We start from the raw sequence: 16,732 nt of genomic DNA, 5'->3' as shown, positions 1-16,732 counted from the left end.
TTCAATCAAAGTTTTATCATTATTGTTCTTATGTACTCATGATAAAATATCATTTCTGTGCTACTTAATTTCTAAAATTACACAAAGTGGCTCAAATACTTAAATATTGACTTTCTGTTTGTTATTCCAGGATATATGAACTAAAATTACCAATCATATCATATTGATCAAAATAAATTTGCTATGGTAATATCTCTTCAGTCCTTAAAGTTAACTTTCGTCTTTTGTCCTTTGTACATTTCTGGTTTCCATCATCTGCCTGCTACTTTCTACTTCTCTGATACACATGAGTGTGGAATATTAGGAGATAACTGTGTCCTTTTAAAGTGTAACATAGTAATCTCATTGAAAGTTACAACAAACAAAGAAAAGCAACATGGATACCTAATAAGCTTTTGAAGGAGCCATTAAATTACAAAATACTGCCATCTATGGTAAAGAGTATCAGATTTAGTGGGAATTATTACAATTTATAGATTAACTCTGAATTTGTTTTCTTTTCCTTTATAGTATTTTTTGGTTATAGGCCCATTACTTTTGAAATATAGCTTTGGTTATTAATTTGCAGGCTGAACTGAATTTCCATTATTCTTTCTTTTATTCATCCAATCTCCTTGAGCATGCTAATGGGCAATTAAATGCCTAAAAATATATAAAGAAAAGTGAGAAGTAGAAGAAAAGAATTCCAGAAGTGAATGAACTAAAGGACCTAGAATAACTGGGAGTTGACTGTAGTGTTCTGTATTATTTTCTAAGGGGAGTAAGTGGATTTTAGAACTACTTAAAGCCTGGAGAGGCACTAAAAATAAAAATGTATAATTGAAGTCTACGTTTACTCGATAGCTACTTCAGTTTTTTTTTTCTTTTCTCTAAAAAAGGATTTCCAATGTTCTAAGACTCAACATCATGTATATCAGAGGTAATGATTCTGGACTATTGGCTTAAATGAGCAGTCAGGAGCCACCATCTCCTGCAGGTGGACAGCCAGAAGGTACTTTGGCAGATCAGTAGTCAGTCCTCTCATTACTTGAGGAGCTCAGAATCCATCGAGATGGGCATCAGCCAGCGAACAGTAATTCCTTTCCAACCGAACAGAATGCACTTGTATGAAATGATCTAGAAAGTGGGTGACAGGAGGCCTCTCCAACTTGTGAAATGGTAGAGACAAGACATCTGTTTTTATGTCTCACCTCTGAGACATCTTTGCAGATACTGGGAATACTGTGATGGATACTGCTGACTCTATCAAGTCTTTGAAATTCTTTTTCCCTCTGGCCAAACAGTACTAGGATTCATTTTCCATGCTTAGAATCCATATTCTATAATTTTTATGTTTGAATATGCTCAGCCAACTGTAAGGATGTCACAGCAAGGAGCTGAATGTTTGCTGAAGCCGACTTTAGAATACAGACCCATTGTAATGTATAATTAATGTGTTTCTAGTACATTATGAACCCAGGGTCAGGGGTGAAGATATGGATGCACCTCAGTTTACCAGGGACACTGTGATGTGGGGAGCAGGAGCTCTGTCACAGGAGGCATTGTGACCCCCTTCCCCAATTCATGTGATGAAATCCTAATCCCCAAGCACCTCATAATGATCCTGTATTTGAAGATAGGATATTTAAAAAGGTAATGAAGTTAAAATGAATTATTATGGTGGACCTGAATCCAGTATGCTTAGTATTCTAAGAAGAAGAAATATGGACACAGACAGGAAAAAGGGGAAGACTGTAAAGATACAGAGAGAAGGTGGCCATCTGAAAGTCAAGAAGCAAGCCTTTAGATGGGACCATTCTTCCAACACTTTGATCTTGGGCTTTTAGCTCCTAGACTGTGAGAAAATGAATTTCTGTTGTTTAAACAACCACATTTGTAGTGCTTTGTTACAAAAGTCCAAGCAAACTCATACAAACTGTATTCGTAAAAGAACATGTGAAAACTCATCTGACAATCCATGACTGCACTCTGTGCATGCTGGTCTCCACCACTACCACATGGGAGAAAATCAGCTTAAGGACGGGGGTTTGAGAGTATTGGTTGGTCCCAGGGCCCTAGAGTACAGCAGGGTGAGAGGGCAGTGTGTGCAAGGAAGAATTATATTTTAACAAAAGAAAATCCTTTTGCTTTCTTATTACAAAAGATTTACATGTTCATTGTAGAAATATTAGGAAGTATAGATGAAGAAAACAAATAAATGGTATGTAACTAGGATCTCACCTCTTCAAGATTAGTATTCATATATTGTTGTCTTTCCAGACTTTTTCCTGTAAACACACAAATCTATATGCACAATATATACCTACATATAAGCAAAAATGGAATAATTCTTTTCTCATATCTGATATTATTACATTCTATCAATTATATTCTATAAGTAGAATTGGTAAGCGGGATAGGTCTAGGCTCAGGTATTTGTAAAGTCTTTGATATATTTTGCTGAATTACCTTCGGAAAGGATGCACCCATTTATATCCAGTGAATCTATTTTGAGTGCAGCATAAAGCCTTGTCACCAGTAACTCCATACTCAGCTGCTTAAGGGCTTTTAGCCAAATTCCAAGGAAGGAAAGTGTAGAAACTAGAGGACACTGAAAATCTCTGCCACCAGTGACTCAGGGCATTCCAAGTGGCTTGATGGAGGAGTGTCCAGTGTTGAAGGAGGAGGCATTTCCCACCTTAGCAAAGCAACAGGTGGAGGCGCAGCGTGGCAGGATCAGCATGTACTGAAGTCGAGGTGGGAGCTGCAAGCTCTGCCAGGAGGGACCACATCAGGTCAGCAGCTAGGAGTCTGGAGAGTGTAGCCCTTGTGGGGTTGTGGAGAATGGAAAAGTGTGAAGAAGGGATTTGCATCACTCACTTGAGGGTGGAAGCATATCCCCAAAGATCTCTGGGTAAACTGGATGGGGCCCTGGGCTGAGGTTCCAGGGATTTCACTGCAGGGAGCCTGAGATCACTGTTGATTATGACCCTTGGTTGTTAATTTTATCCCTTGAGCCTTCAGGGCCTGGGAAAATACAGGTTATTCTAGGGAATGAGAACAGAAGGACTGATAGCCTTTGCATTTTTTATGCATTAATGGCAGATGCTATTTGATTTTGGTTCTTTGCCCAGTATAAGAGATCCCAGAGGGCACACTTAAAAGGGAAAACAAGCTAATCTTTAAATGAAAAATAAACGTTTCATAAACATGAAAATGATGTGGCACTCAATAAAGTGTGTTAGCAAGTAAACGTCTGGCACGTAATATGATAAATAAAGTAGGTTAATTGCACTTGGGAGAAGAACTTGACTTTTACTTATCATTGGGAGATTTAAGAACTTTTCAGCAGAAATTTTTCTGAGGAAGAGAGGCAGTGGTCTGACCTGTGGTAGACGGAGAATGTGAGGGTGAGGAAGGGGAAGAGCACCTTCTTCATTGACAAGAAAGGTGTTGTCACACTCTGCTATGTTTCAGGATATTCAGAGCACCAGGTTGTCCGTAAGCCTTTGCTGGTCAGACTTAATATATGTCAGAAAGACAGCCACGCTGATCTCACAATAAATAGATTGTAGATATAAGTGAAAAATCAATAAAATCTTTTTTTGGTTTTTGTTGTTGTTGGTGTTGGGGGGGGGGAACCTGGGGCCTCTGCCTATGCTAAGCTCTACCACTGCACTACAGATCTGTCCAGTGGCTTCTTTGAAATGCGAATTTAACTGCCAAAGTCGCTTCCAAAAGTTAACTTATGTTCTGTACGCTTGCCCAAGGCAATGAATAAATTTCCAACAAAACAAACAAGCAATTTCTTTCTCTGGAGTGTTTCCTTCTATCTTCAAGTGGTACCATGGAGAATTAATTACTTCATAATCTCACTCACTATTGCCTATCAAATTAAAAATGGTCATGGAAAAGCAGAGCTTACCATCTATCACTGGTTTTGGCTGAGAACTTTTGAGGCGTAGCGAGGGCCGGAAGCGGGTGCGGTCATTGAAGCTCCAGCTCTTCTGTACTTTGGTGGGGCTGCCCTCGGCTGTGATGTCGGTGCTTGGGGACCTCCTGTCACCTACTGAAGCTTGTCTGCTCTTAATACTCTGGCCCCTCGGGCTAGCCATGCGCACTCGCTCCTTAAAACTTAGCTTCTGACTGTGGAGAACAGAGGCATGATTATTCCATTTCAAGCAATTTCTTTAATCTCACTTGGGTACATAATTGGATGAAATTGTATATGGTCATGTATTTCTATAGATAAAGTGTTTTCAGCAAGTAGGAACACAGAAATGTATTTTATCCTTATTGAAAATTTTGAGCTTCATTTAATATGTTTGCATTTACGTGAGATCAGTCTCATTCCACAGGCATACACACCCTTCTTGGATTCATCATAGAAATGACTGCGACCAGGTACATTTTGTACACACTTACACTGGAGATAAACAAGAACTGGTTTGGAATTCACTTTAAAAACTGTCAGGTGATTTTAGCGTTAGCCTCAACTTTTAAATTAAAAAGAGTTTCATTTATTTTTTGTTTGAGAGCATATCTCTTTGTAATTTCTAAACATTTCTACAGGAAAACAGGGATGACAGTTACATATATACCTACATTCAGCATGCATTTTTTATTCCAGGCAAGATTATGATATCCATACATTCATGCAATCTCATAGCAGTTGGTAGCACTGCATTCACAATACTAAACATACAACACTTAACATTACATTTCTTTTATGCTTACATTCATTCGTGTGAGACAAAAACCACCAGGATAGGACAGCCTCAACATATAATGAATGAGATGACTGATTAACAGAATGAGATGTAATGTTCACTAACACAATTTCCTGCTATTAAACAGGCTATTGATTTGCTGTGGCAGCTACTGGTAAATTATATTTGTTCAAACATTCAGTTCTCTGGTCCTGGCCAGGATTAAATTGTTGTGGATGGTTCAAGGAAGCATTAACAACAACAAAAATCCCAAATGCATCTTCACACATTCCTAATCAAGAGATGTGGTGTGATGTGCCAGTAAAGGTAAGGTTGAACCAAAGAGACATGAGTTTTGGAATCTCATCTCTGACATGGAGATGAAAACAGCAACATAACTAAAGGATTTTTGTGGGAATCAAATGAACTGCAGGAAGTATGCTTCCATTTTGTTTGTTTTCTTGCTTCTTTAAGTAACTGTGCTAATTATTAGCAGGCAAAACACTGTTATCAATGTGAGAGGCCCAGGATTCAGCAGGGACTGAAGAAATAATGGGGCAATGGGTCTATGGCGGAGTCACCCAGAGCAGCTCTTCTAAGTCATGCTGCAGCCCTTGTGGGGGATGAAGGCAGTGTTCTCATGGATAAGGATTATCTGAGACAAAGTGGAGGCCTTGTCTTTTCCACTTACCGCAATGTCCACTGTCCCCAACTGCAGCATGCCAACAGCAAATGTGTTTAGTGGATATGTGTTTTATAGCTAGCAAGAAACAGTAACATTTATTTTTCCATGCCTAGTTGCTTAACAAATGATATTCTAAAAATGCACCGCATTTTATGTGTGTTTACATGGAAACAAATCATTTCATGAACTGGGGTGGTCAGAGCGTTCTGGTAACAATAAACGAGTTGACCATGCAACTGACAGCTCCCTCTGAAATGCAGACACAGCAAAGTCTAGCATGACTAGCTGAAGGCACATGCAGAGAACAGGCTGGGCAGTTTTGTGATGAGGTCAGGTGAGTTCAAGAGTTCTTTACGACAGTACCATCAGTCGGAAGGTTTATCTGTACTTGACAAATGTGTGATTAAATGGTAGATTACATTAAACAAGAGCAACAATAACATCATAAAACTGCATCTTTTTATTCTCAGACTAGTTTCTCTGTGTCATCCAAAAATCTTCAATTATTTAAACAAATCCATCAAAGGGATAGTGCCCCAAAGGCCTACTTTTCTTAATTTTTTTAATAGTAAAATTTCAGATTTCTTCTTGATTTCAACACACCTGCTCCATAATTTAAATTTATGATGATCTGGTTCAGGGACCATATGCTCCTATCTGCAACTTTATTTATATTAGTGAAGGAAAAGCAGATGTAGCTATGTATCAATACAGAGTCCTCACTATAGTTGATCTTATCTTTTCTGGAACCAACAGAGGCTAATTCCTATATAAGGTTGGGTTCAGTAAATATTAAATTATTTTCTCAAACTTTCAAGATATCTCTTTCCTATGCCAACTAAATGAACAAGATACTAATTTTTATTAGTCAATGCAACTATTTAATGTGAGCCTCATTTTGTTACTTTTAAAGCATTTCAATTTCTAAAAATGTTAAAGGAAAATCCTAAAACAAAAGTACCAACATCCAATTCACCATGGTCTATTTACAATAACAAAATATTTAAAAATTGCTCCAATAAAATATATTAAAAAAACTGTCCCTATGAAACACTTTGGGATTATCTCTGGATTCATGGAAAGTGGGAACAATGTTCTCTGAATCTTAATGTAAAGTTCCATTCAAATCATTTAAGGTTGGTATAAATAAATTCTGGTTGCCATTTCCCTTTTTTACTTCTAAACTACATGAATATTTGCTTAAATCTAATATTTTAGAAAATTTCAAGAACCGTTTTAAAATAAACTCAATATATTGCACAATAAATTGGAGAAAATGTAATGTTTCACTTTCTCTTTTGTCAGAATTGTCTGAAAGGTAAAAATAAGACCCTAACCCAGAACTTTTTAACTAGGCATTCATTTTCCCCCACAAGATAAAGATCTGTTCTTATGTTCTCTCACAAAAAGCCCACTTTTATTAGTTGTTCTGCTTCATTTCCCCTTTGGAAATCAACACAGCATTTTGATTTGATGACAAACTGATTAAGTAGCTGTTATTGAAAACACACATTGATTAAAAATATAGACTCTTAATGGGTACATTAAAGTTTCCATTATTTTCCTGCTTTCTTGTGACATTTAGAAGCATAATTTTTGAGGAAGATTTATGTAACAGTATTTTTAGGAAGAATGCCAAGGATGATCCCCAGGAGACCAACAAGTAGGTCTCTTTGGAGAAAGTAACCAAAAGGTCACCATGGTCATTGATTGGACCATCTTTCTTAGTATACAATCCCACATTCCCAGCTGAAGACCATGCTCAGGGGAGCCTGCACAACTGCTCTGGAAGGGAATTTTTCCCTCTAGAACCAGATGTACAAGTTATTCAAATAGCCCCAGCATGCAGTGAACTACCGGATGCTCCCTGCCAGGGAACTGTGTGGCATCATACCCCACAGTAATCCTCTAGGACTCAGAATGCTGTAGTTATTGTTATAGTTAATTAGGGTTTTAGCCCTTCATAGGATAAGCATTCTACAATTTCTCGCCTCAGGCACAAGATGGCAACTAAGCCATAACAATTCAAGGCGTGCAGCAGCTCAGCAGTAGTCCAACCACAAGGAGGCGCCAAGGGGCTGACTGCCAGTATTATGCGGGACCCTGCCTATTCGTCCCAGTGGTGGAGAGTATCAAAGCAGGCAGCAGGCAACAAGGAAAATTAAAAGCGGGCTGAAAAATCTCATTCAAGAAGTCCCTAGGAGTAGTGAGTCTGTGAACAGGGCTCAGGTGGGGTGGCGGTGTAGCCTGGTCATGCTCCTGAGGTTAGTCGGCATTCTCAAATCTCATGTCAATAGCTGGGATGCTGGGTACCTCTGCTTCCGTGAAGTGTACATTCTGAAGAGCTTCTGCTTATTACTACAGAACTTACTAGGAGTGAGGGAAATAGAGCAGCACATTACTAAGCATTTTACCACCAGGGAAGTGCTTAGGGATTTTTTTCTTTATTTTTCTAAAAACAAAGCCACTAGGCTTTATTGCGTTTTATATATAAATACATAAACTACTTAAGCAGTAAATACTATGTACTTTAATTGTGCTGCTTGAAATATATTCAGTGCTTTTAATTGTTAGGTTGAAATAATTAGGTTTGAAATAGGCAATATAAATGATGGTAGTCTATGTGTTAGCATCTGTTTCATTAGAAAAGAAGAACACAGATAATTTAGAATATAGCAACCCCCTTAGTAAATATCAATACAATATAGTATAAATGATTGAGGAATTGAATACTTCAGAAATTTTAAGAATAAATATTTATAGAAATCAATGAGGTAGATAGCATTAATTGCTTTGAAATGTAAAAACAAAAGATTTTGATTTCTGCAAAATGCCTGTAGTTAAAGATAATATAAGTAACCAACTGTCAAATAACCACATGAACAAAAGCAAGAAAAGAGTCTAGGTTGCTAGTTTGAAAAAAATTCTTATTTTAAATCCTATGATGTTTTAAAAAAGGGAATTAAGTCCTTTTGGTGAAGTGTACATTATAATATACACTATTGTACATTATAATGTACAATAAATGTGAACAGAAGGAGAGATGGTGTTGAAAAGATTTTTTTTAAAAACAATTGAACATTTTCCCAATAATGACTCAAGCTGACAATGCTGGAAAAAATAAAGTCCAGTTTTACCGAGCTTAGTTTAACAAAACATGCAGATCATTCATCGAACACAGAAGATAGAAAATGTAAATAATGGAAAATAAATGCAGAAAATAAATGCAGGAGATGTGTAAGGATTTCTTCCAAAAGTGTTCTAGAGTTCTATCCCAGGAGTCACACATAGTCTCAGAACCCAATAAAACAACCATGCTGGAGCTGTTTGGACAAAGCACTCAGTGGACTACAGCACAAGATTTTCATGTAATGAAAGAATATTATTTGTGCCTTAACTTTTAAGACATACATCTTTATAAGTCTCACAAGTACCTGTGAAAGCAGTTTATATAGTGTGCTGTCTGAGAAGTCTGAAGGGGTTCTAGTGTTGCTTTGAAAACAGCTGCTAAGGAAGACAGTATAACTATGAAGCTGGCACCCGCCCAACCATTAGTGACTAAGCAGACAGGGTACATGGAGGCAGAGGATGGCAGGTAATCCCTCACATCTCAGATGGCATGATTTGTTCTTGTAGCATTAAAAACCCAGGTAAGAAGAGGTACAAGCCTTCTGTTACCATGTGATGAGACTCACTGACCATTATCTGATGACCTGGTCAAGGAGGAAAAAATATAGGACCTCAAGGTGAGAATCCTAGACTAAAGTGGCCATAGAGGCTCACAGGTAAGTTCCATTCTCTGAAAATGTCAATTTATACCATATAGAGAAAAAATGTCCCACTTAAAAAAATGGGTTGGAAAGATTATTAATGAGATGATTAATTTGAATAAAATCAATAAACACATTTGCCATCTGATTATGAGATTAAAACTATTTTCATGGGAAGAAAAATAAGTATTAAAATGATGCTCAAGAAATTGTTTTCATGGTTGAAATTGAGGAAGAAGACAGCAGGGTCAGCTGAGACTAACAGTAATTTTTATCCAACCCTGTACCGAAGAGAGCTAAAAAAACATTATTTTAACTATTGCTCAGTTGAGCTATATTTAAAAAGCTTTTCTTGGGACGATGGTTTGTATTTTTTTGAAAATTTTGGATCTGTCATAAACAATATGACACTGTTTCTTAGCCTGAGATAATCACAGATGAATTTTGTTTAACTTCCTAACTTCCGTATAGAAAGACATTTTTTTTTTTTTAAAATTAGGAACACTCCAAAGCAGGGAATATAATTAAGTAAGGGTTATGCGAATATGTTTGACCTCCATCCATTCTGCAGAGAGAAGAGCTTCTCTGTGGATGGCCCAGTCTACAGTGCTGGCTGTGTCAGGTGCTGGGGAGATTCCAGGAAAAGGAAAGACTGGGCAGATTCCATGATCTGAGATATTTGAAAGTTCCTACTTGGGCTGAAACTTGTCTATTCTTTTTACCTGAATCACTATCAATAACCCAAGGGCCCCCAAGCACAGTAACAGAACTCTGCAATTGGGTGGTGCTAATTGGTTCATTTGAAATGGGTCAAGCACTAATTATCAGTATTCTGGACCCAGAGCTGCTCTTCTCTAAGGGAGAACTCTCATTATAAATGCATTTTCCTTTATGCTTATTTTGCTTGGATAAGGACAAATGTGTTATTTTCTAAGATGGTGTTATTGCTATTGTCATTACAATAGTTTTTCGGCATTCATTATGCAGCATTATAAATTCCATTGCCTGTGGAGCACAAGGTGAAAGCTAAGGCAATATTAAAATGGGAGTTTCAATATGTACAAATTTTATGTGTCAATTAAAAAAATGAGAGCCTTTAGCTTATTTCCTTCAGATTATTTCAATGTTTTTAATTGATCATCTTCTCTCTTTTTTAAAAATATTTCTCATTTTCCATTTCTGTTTGTGTTTTCTCTCCTCACATGAGGTCAGTGACATTATATTATTCTATCCAAGAATTATTAATTGAGCACATTCTCTATATAACTTTACACAGGTGGTGCAACAGATAGTTGGAGGTAGGAGAACTAAATGTATGAAGAATGAAGCATGGAGTAAGGTATCTAGGCTAAGTAGTAATATGAGATTTGTTTCGAGGTAGTTTTGCCAGGTGTCCAATGACTGCAGGGAAGTAAGAAATTTTCTAAGTCATAAACTCAGTTCTGTGGTGCAGTACATATTCAAACTCATGGGTGAGTTATCTTTGACAACCTCAGTCCCAAACATGCAGAATACATTTAATTAGATACATGTGAAATTTAGAAAATTTGATTGGTAGTCTTTTTGCATTGCTGACGAGGAGACTCATGTTTGGATTAGTGAGCAGAAGCTCAATAGTGACACTTTCATCTTATCTTTTCTTTGTTGTCTTGGAAAGCTTGTCGGCTAGAAGTGACCCCCACAAAGCCCTGCCATTCACTCACCTCCACGGGATTTATAAACTTCCCCTTTGGTTTTCAACAGCTCTGTTTTGGAGAATGAAAGCAAGATAGGTGATCTTACTCTCAGTGCTGTAATTCATGCCAAAGGTGGTCGCTGCCCTTAGAATCCGGAGACAAATCACCCTTGGAGATAATTTGTAAGTAGATAACTCCGAAGACAAGGGAAGTTTTAAAAATATTACCAGAGAGGCTAAAATGGCTTATAGTGGCCATGATTTGTTTTGTATAATTTTTTTTCCAAGTAAATTTGTCACAATAGAAGGATGGAAAGATCTGCACAGAACCTGGAAAAAGGGCAAATGGTTAGAATTTGTCTGTTGGTCCCTTCCAGTGTTTGTGCAAAGAGAGTTTTGAGACTAATGACTAGAACTCTCCCTGGTTAGAAATATCTCCAAGGTGGAAGAGAACAACTCTTCAGGCAGTTAACATTTTCTGGAAGTATCACTTGGGAACACTCAATGTCCCTTTCTCTAACTCTGTGGCTATCAAGTAAGACAGGATCTTAAAGCCATCCCTGTTCAGGCCCATGTACCCCAAAGGAGTGCCCGATGTTGTGTGTCCTACCCTATCTGTCTCCTTTCATAGATGCATGCATTCATGTCTTGGTTTAAGAATCTTTTTAAGTGTTAATGTTGAAATGAAAGCCTATAGCCTTATTATCCCAAGTGAACTTTCTAAACTAATTTCAATATTGCATAAATATTTTATAATTAGTGTCATTATTATAACAATACAAGGCTAAAGAAACAATCCTTGGATTTACAGTGGCTCCCACCTAGAAGCCAACTCCAGGTGTGTGTGGGGGAGATGCTTTTGCTTCCTGTTTCTTGAAACAAGTGGCAATGATAGGAAGAAAACTGTACCCCTTCCTCCCTCCCAGGCACTTGTTTAGACTCTGCCACTCCTTACACCATGGTTTGGGGGTCCACTGGCTCTGTCCTTCAGGGCTTTGCTCCTAAATCTAGACCCTTCCTGGTATTCATTAAAACAAATAAAAATGTTCTCTTTTATCTTCTACTCCCTCTAGGTCTGATTCTACTCAGGCACTTCCTTCCAGAGCACACACAAAAAAATGAACATGAATTATTTGGAGAAGTTTTGGAGGGCTGTCTTCTTCCTGAAGGATGGAGAGGATTCTTCTTTTGAATTATAAAACCCGAGTAAACCTCACTGCTGAATGCTCTGGGGATATTCTAGAGAAATGGTTCTCACCTCTAGCCAAAAAATAACAAAATAAAAATTTTTCACATCCAAAGAAGGACTCTAATGAAGAAAAGTGTATCCTAGACTGATTTCTGAGCCCATAACAATCCCAATTTTTTTCTTTTCTTAACTATCAAGATTACTGTATTTGAATACTTGGATAAGACCGGGAAGATGGTAACAAGGAGTAATCAAAGACCATAATCCTCCCCACACCCAATGTTCTATGTCCTGCAGATTGTTAAAAGCAGTGAGTGAGTTAGGGAAAGATGCTTCTGCTCCTAAAGGGAGAACAATCAATAAAACCCAGCAAACTTTGCAGGCAATCTTGTGAAAGGTCACTTTTAATCATCTTGAATTTGTTGATCGATTTTACTCATGAGACACATTTAAAACATCTGTTAGGCATCAGATTTATAAACAAACATGTAGCAAAAGAGAAATCACAAACCTGCTTGATGCTTCCCCTTGTTCTTTCCTTCAGGTGCGTGCAGACAGAAGAGAAATGATGATAAACCGGTGAATACATTTACAGCACTTGATAATGGCCAAATTGGAGACTGGGGAATCAAGTACTTTAAGTAGCCCTTTTCAAGTACAAGCCACAAAGGCATTCACTTATAATAAATATACTCAACTTTCCAACATATGTTCTTTGTGGTACAGATCTGAGATAGCACATTTACTTAGCAAATCCGATACTGCCCACATATCGCCCAAAGCTCTTCATTAACCAAGGTTATTCATGGGTAAGAAAAAGTGGTTCTGATCCGACTGGCATTAGAAGGTTGCTAGTTACAAAGGAGCTCCAGTCTCTGTGCCTTAGGGAGACGTTTGAGTTCTAAATTTGAATTCATTAATCAGTAACTGTGGCCTTTTACTTCAGCCACTTGTTGAGGTAGATTTTTTTTTCTATAGTATAAAATATGATTTCGCTTGGAATAAATAAGATACATAAAAAATGTATTAAATTGTCGGGCATGGTGGCACACACCTGTAATCCCAGCAGCTCAGGAGGCTGAGGCAGGAGGATCGTGAGATCAAAGCCAGCCTCAGCAAAAGTGAGGCACTAAGCAACCAGTGAGACCCTGTCTACTAAATAAAATACAAAAAGGGCTGGGGATGTGGCTCAGTGATTGAGTGCCCTTGAGTTCTATTCCCAGTTCCACAAAACAAAACAACAAAACAAAATAAAACATTAGAACTCTTTTAGTCTACTGTTGAATAGCATTTTTAATAATTCATGTGAGCAAATTCAGGTCTAGGCAGCACGGTGCAGAGTCACCACTCCTAGCAAATGAGCCTTGGGCCTCTGGTAGGCACCTCTCTTCCCTGGGGGTCTTCGTATTTGTCATGACTGAATGGGAAGGTCTTATGTTAGAATCTAACTTCTGACTTCTTAAGGAAACTTGTGGCATCCCTGGAGTTTGATAATTCCTTACAGCTTCATAGAATATGTCTGACTCATCCTCTAAAATAGCACATTTACCCACGTTTCACCCTTTGCATAGCTTTTGCTCATTCTGAGAAGAAAAATCAAGGCAAACCTTTCCTTCTATAAATCCTTCTGTCTGAACAACACTTTGAAGTAGCATCTCAGATCTCCAAGGTGTACATAAGAGACATCCAGGCCAGAAAAAGAGAGAGTAGGAAACTGCTGGTTTGCACCCCTGGCAGAATTGAGTGGGTGCGGCATGTCCCCGCTGCCTGCCTCTCTCCCTGACACCTCTGTTTCTTAGACTCTTTCATCCTACTCCTTGGGAGGAGCTTGTGGAGTCACAACGTCTCACTGTATTTCTAAAACTGTGGGGAAGCAGAGCATGGGGCTGCTGATTTTCAGTGATAACTACCATTGCTGCTGCTGGTGATGATGATGTTAGTAATGTGTTCTTTCCCCTGACTTCTCATTTAAAATTGCAGCCCCTGATACTCCCTAAATTCCTTATTTTTCTTTCCTCCTTAGCACTTTTTGTTATCTAACATGTTTTGTATTTTACTTTTTAATTTATTTCCAGTATCCATTGCATATAGACTTCCTAAACCCTGAGGTTCAATCATGTTTGTTTTTCTCTCCGACTCCCCAGTGCCTAGAACAGTGCCTGGCACCCAACAGGTGTTCAGGGAATGCTTGTTGAATGGATACATAGAAAAACTATGTTTCTCTCCAGAAGTTCTTAGCTGCTGATAAAGGAAGGGCACTATAGAAATAACAAAAGCTTTGCTGTTTTTCTTACAACATTACTCTGCATTCAATAAGCCAGCTAATTATAAATGTAAAAATATCCCTTTAAGTCATTGTAAATTATTCTTCTCAAGAACCTAGAAGCCTGACTAGGTTTTCTTTCTAAAGCAAAGGTTCTGAATACATTAAAATTGTGGGCAAGCTTTTGACTTTTTTTGTGCAATGAATATTATTCTTGGGGAGTAGCCCTTAAGTTCCATCACAACACCAATTGAAAGAACAACAATAACATCAATAGCGAGAGCCATGAGAACAAGGAAGTATCAGTGGAAAGAGAGATGTTCAGATACCCAGGTTTCTATAAACTGCACTAGAGACTGCTGGCATTCAGGACATATAAATGCTCTTCAGTAAATGGGGTTGAGATTCAGAGGTCAATGAGGTTACAGGGAAAGGTGAATGAGGACATGGGCTGAGGGGCACAACAGGACAGAGGGGAAGCAGGCACAGATGTCGATTCTTCTCTACCTCCACTCCCATTTTAAACGGAAAATATCAAAGGAAAAGAAAAAAATGAGGAGTAAAATAATAACTGATGCAGCCTGGGTTTTCTAGGCTTCTGAATGACTTTTAATCCCAAACTGCAGTAAGTGGGATAGTCACATATGGCAATAGACCACTCTCTTCTGTTATTTGAGAACCCTTTATCAGTTTTCCTACTAACCTTATTCTTTTATCTTTATCTAGAATCTTTAAGAAGATAAGAAATATAATGTCTATATAATTCTCATTTTTACTCATATTCCAAGAAATAGATGACACAAGAGTTGTGTTCCTTTTTTTTTTGAATTTCTATACCAACAGCTTGAAAGGCTCTACTATTCAATAAAAGGACTTCAACTAAATTTCAAGATCTAAATGAAGAAAGGAGTCTCATCTGCACATTCACTCAACAGCATCCAGGCTTCTGTCCTTGATAAGGTTCCATCCTTTCTAAAATCCTGGAGCAGTGTGGGAAGGAAGGGTGGGTGGGGGGTGTTTCTATGACTATCTCTGTCCCAGGTGCTGATGGTTTTAGCTACTGACCTCTAGGATATGTGTTCCATTAGCACTTAGGAACCACCTTGACAGCTCTTGTCCTTTTCTTTGTGGGTAGGAAAATTGAGGCCCAGAGCAAGACAGGAAAGTCACTTAACAAATCCTGTTAGTTAATGATTGGGTTGATGCACCCCAACACTAAGCATGGTGCTGCCTCCACACAGCAGCCATGCCCAGAGGCAAGACATGAAGATTTCTGCTGCCTCTCTCCCTTCCCAATCAATAAGAACATGGCCTTTCTGAGTCACAGTGGTGAGCCCTTTGAATCCCATGAAGCCATTGAGACTAAGGTTTTGTTGGGCTATGAAGGTAAATGGCTAGTGCCATAAAACACTAAGCCAGATGAACAATCTACCTTTGGAACAATCTAAAGGACTGACACCTTGGATCAAGCTGAGGGACTCACAGGGAGTCTTTGTCAGGACTTACTTGCTTTGCTGCTTCAGCGAGGGCTTCTTTAATTAGTTGGCAATTATGATTTAATATGTGCTCTGTAAGCTGAACTGGAGTTTAGGACTCTAGGACTGAGGACTTTTTAAAATTAAAGATCCTTGTGGTAATCCTTAATTCTGTTCAAATGTCTCAGGTTCTTTCCTTCTTCTAGGTACATGGTAGGGTTATACTTTCCCAAACCTTTGAGTTTTGGCATGACTGGATGATTGGCTCTGGCCAATGAAATAGGAATGTCAGTAATAGTATGACTTTAAAATCTTGAATGTTAGTTCCAAATTTTAATCTGATTGGTCCCATTGCCTCACTTAAAATTTCTAATTCTATTGGACTTCAATTCTTCTTGTTCCTTTTTTTCCTGCTGATATTAGTTTGATCTGTAACTGAAAGCTCACGAACCACCCTATAAGTGAATCCAGATGAGCAATGACTTTGACAGACTTAAATATGCGGCGATATATTGCTCTCAAGGCATTCCCCTCCTGAAGACAGGTGATAAGTAGAAGATAAGTAATTTGCTTTCAGGGACTGTGATGCTCTCCTTTAGGGTTCTGGTGGACTTTATGAGATGAAAGAGCATGAAATAGCAGAAAGAAGTCTATATAAAAGTTTACATTCCTTTACTCTTTAATCCTGGCCTGTGCATGTGAGGAATGATACTGATTCCATACAGTTTTGTGCTTAAGTTGCTAAACAGGTATAAATCTCTTTAAGAGCAATAGAGAATAACAAGCCAAAAATTGACATTCTCTGTGTATAAGGTTTGTTTAACAAACTTGAAAAGACTCAACTAGAGCACCAGCTGTCACATAGATACCTACTTGGTGGGGCTGCAGGTGTGCAAGGCCTTCAAGTGTGGCTTCCAGGTTGCAATGGAAACAGATTTCTCATCAGCTGCATAACTACGCCAAACACACTGCATGTGGCACACGTAG

At 38.2% G+C, this 16,732-nt stretch overlaps 1 protein-coding gene across 4 annotated transcripts in view; it reads right to left on the bottom strand.

Moving 5' to 3' along the window:
- Nucleotides 1-16,732, bottom strand: part of Kcnq5 (potassium voltage-gated channel subfamily Q member 5) — a 173,095-nt gene that overhangs the window by 48,649 nt on the left and 107,714 nt on the right. For 2 of the 4 annotated variants that reach the window (XM_048805683.1, XM_048805685.1), the window contains 4 exons: nt 16,619-16,713; nt 12,519-12,545; nt 5,380-5,400; nt 3,905-4,125 (listed from right to left, as the gene is read on the bottom strand). In XM_048805683.1, the coding sequence (XP_048661640.1) occupies nt 3,905-4,125; nt 5,380-5,400; nt 12,519-12,545; nt 16,619-16,713 (364 nt within the window). The remainder of the gene's footprint in view (nt 1-3,904; nt 4,126-5,379; nt 5,401-12,518; nt 12,546-16,618; nt 16,714-16,732) is intronic. The other 2 variants (XM_015487395.2, XM_048805684.1) reach the window with 2 other exon arrangements.

Source organism: Marmota marmota, unplaced genomic scaffold (genome assembly GCF_001458135.2).
Source record: "Marmota marmota marmota unplaced genomic scaffold, marMar, whole genome shotgun sequence".
Classification (NCBI taxonomy): domain Eukaryota; kingdom Metazoa; phylum Chordata; class Mammalia; order Rodentia; family Sciuridae; genus Marmota; species Marmota marmota.
The sequence above is the reverse complement of the archived record's forward strand: the minus strand, read 5'-3'. Positions and strand labels throughout refer to the sequence as shown.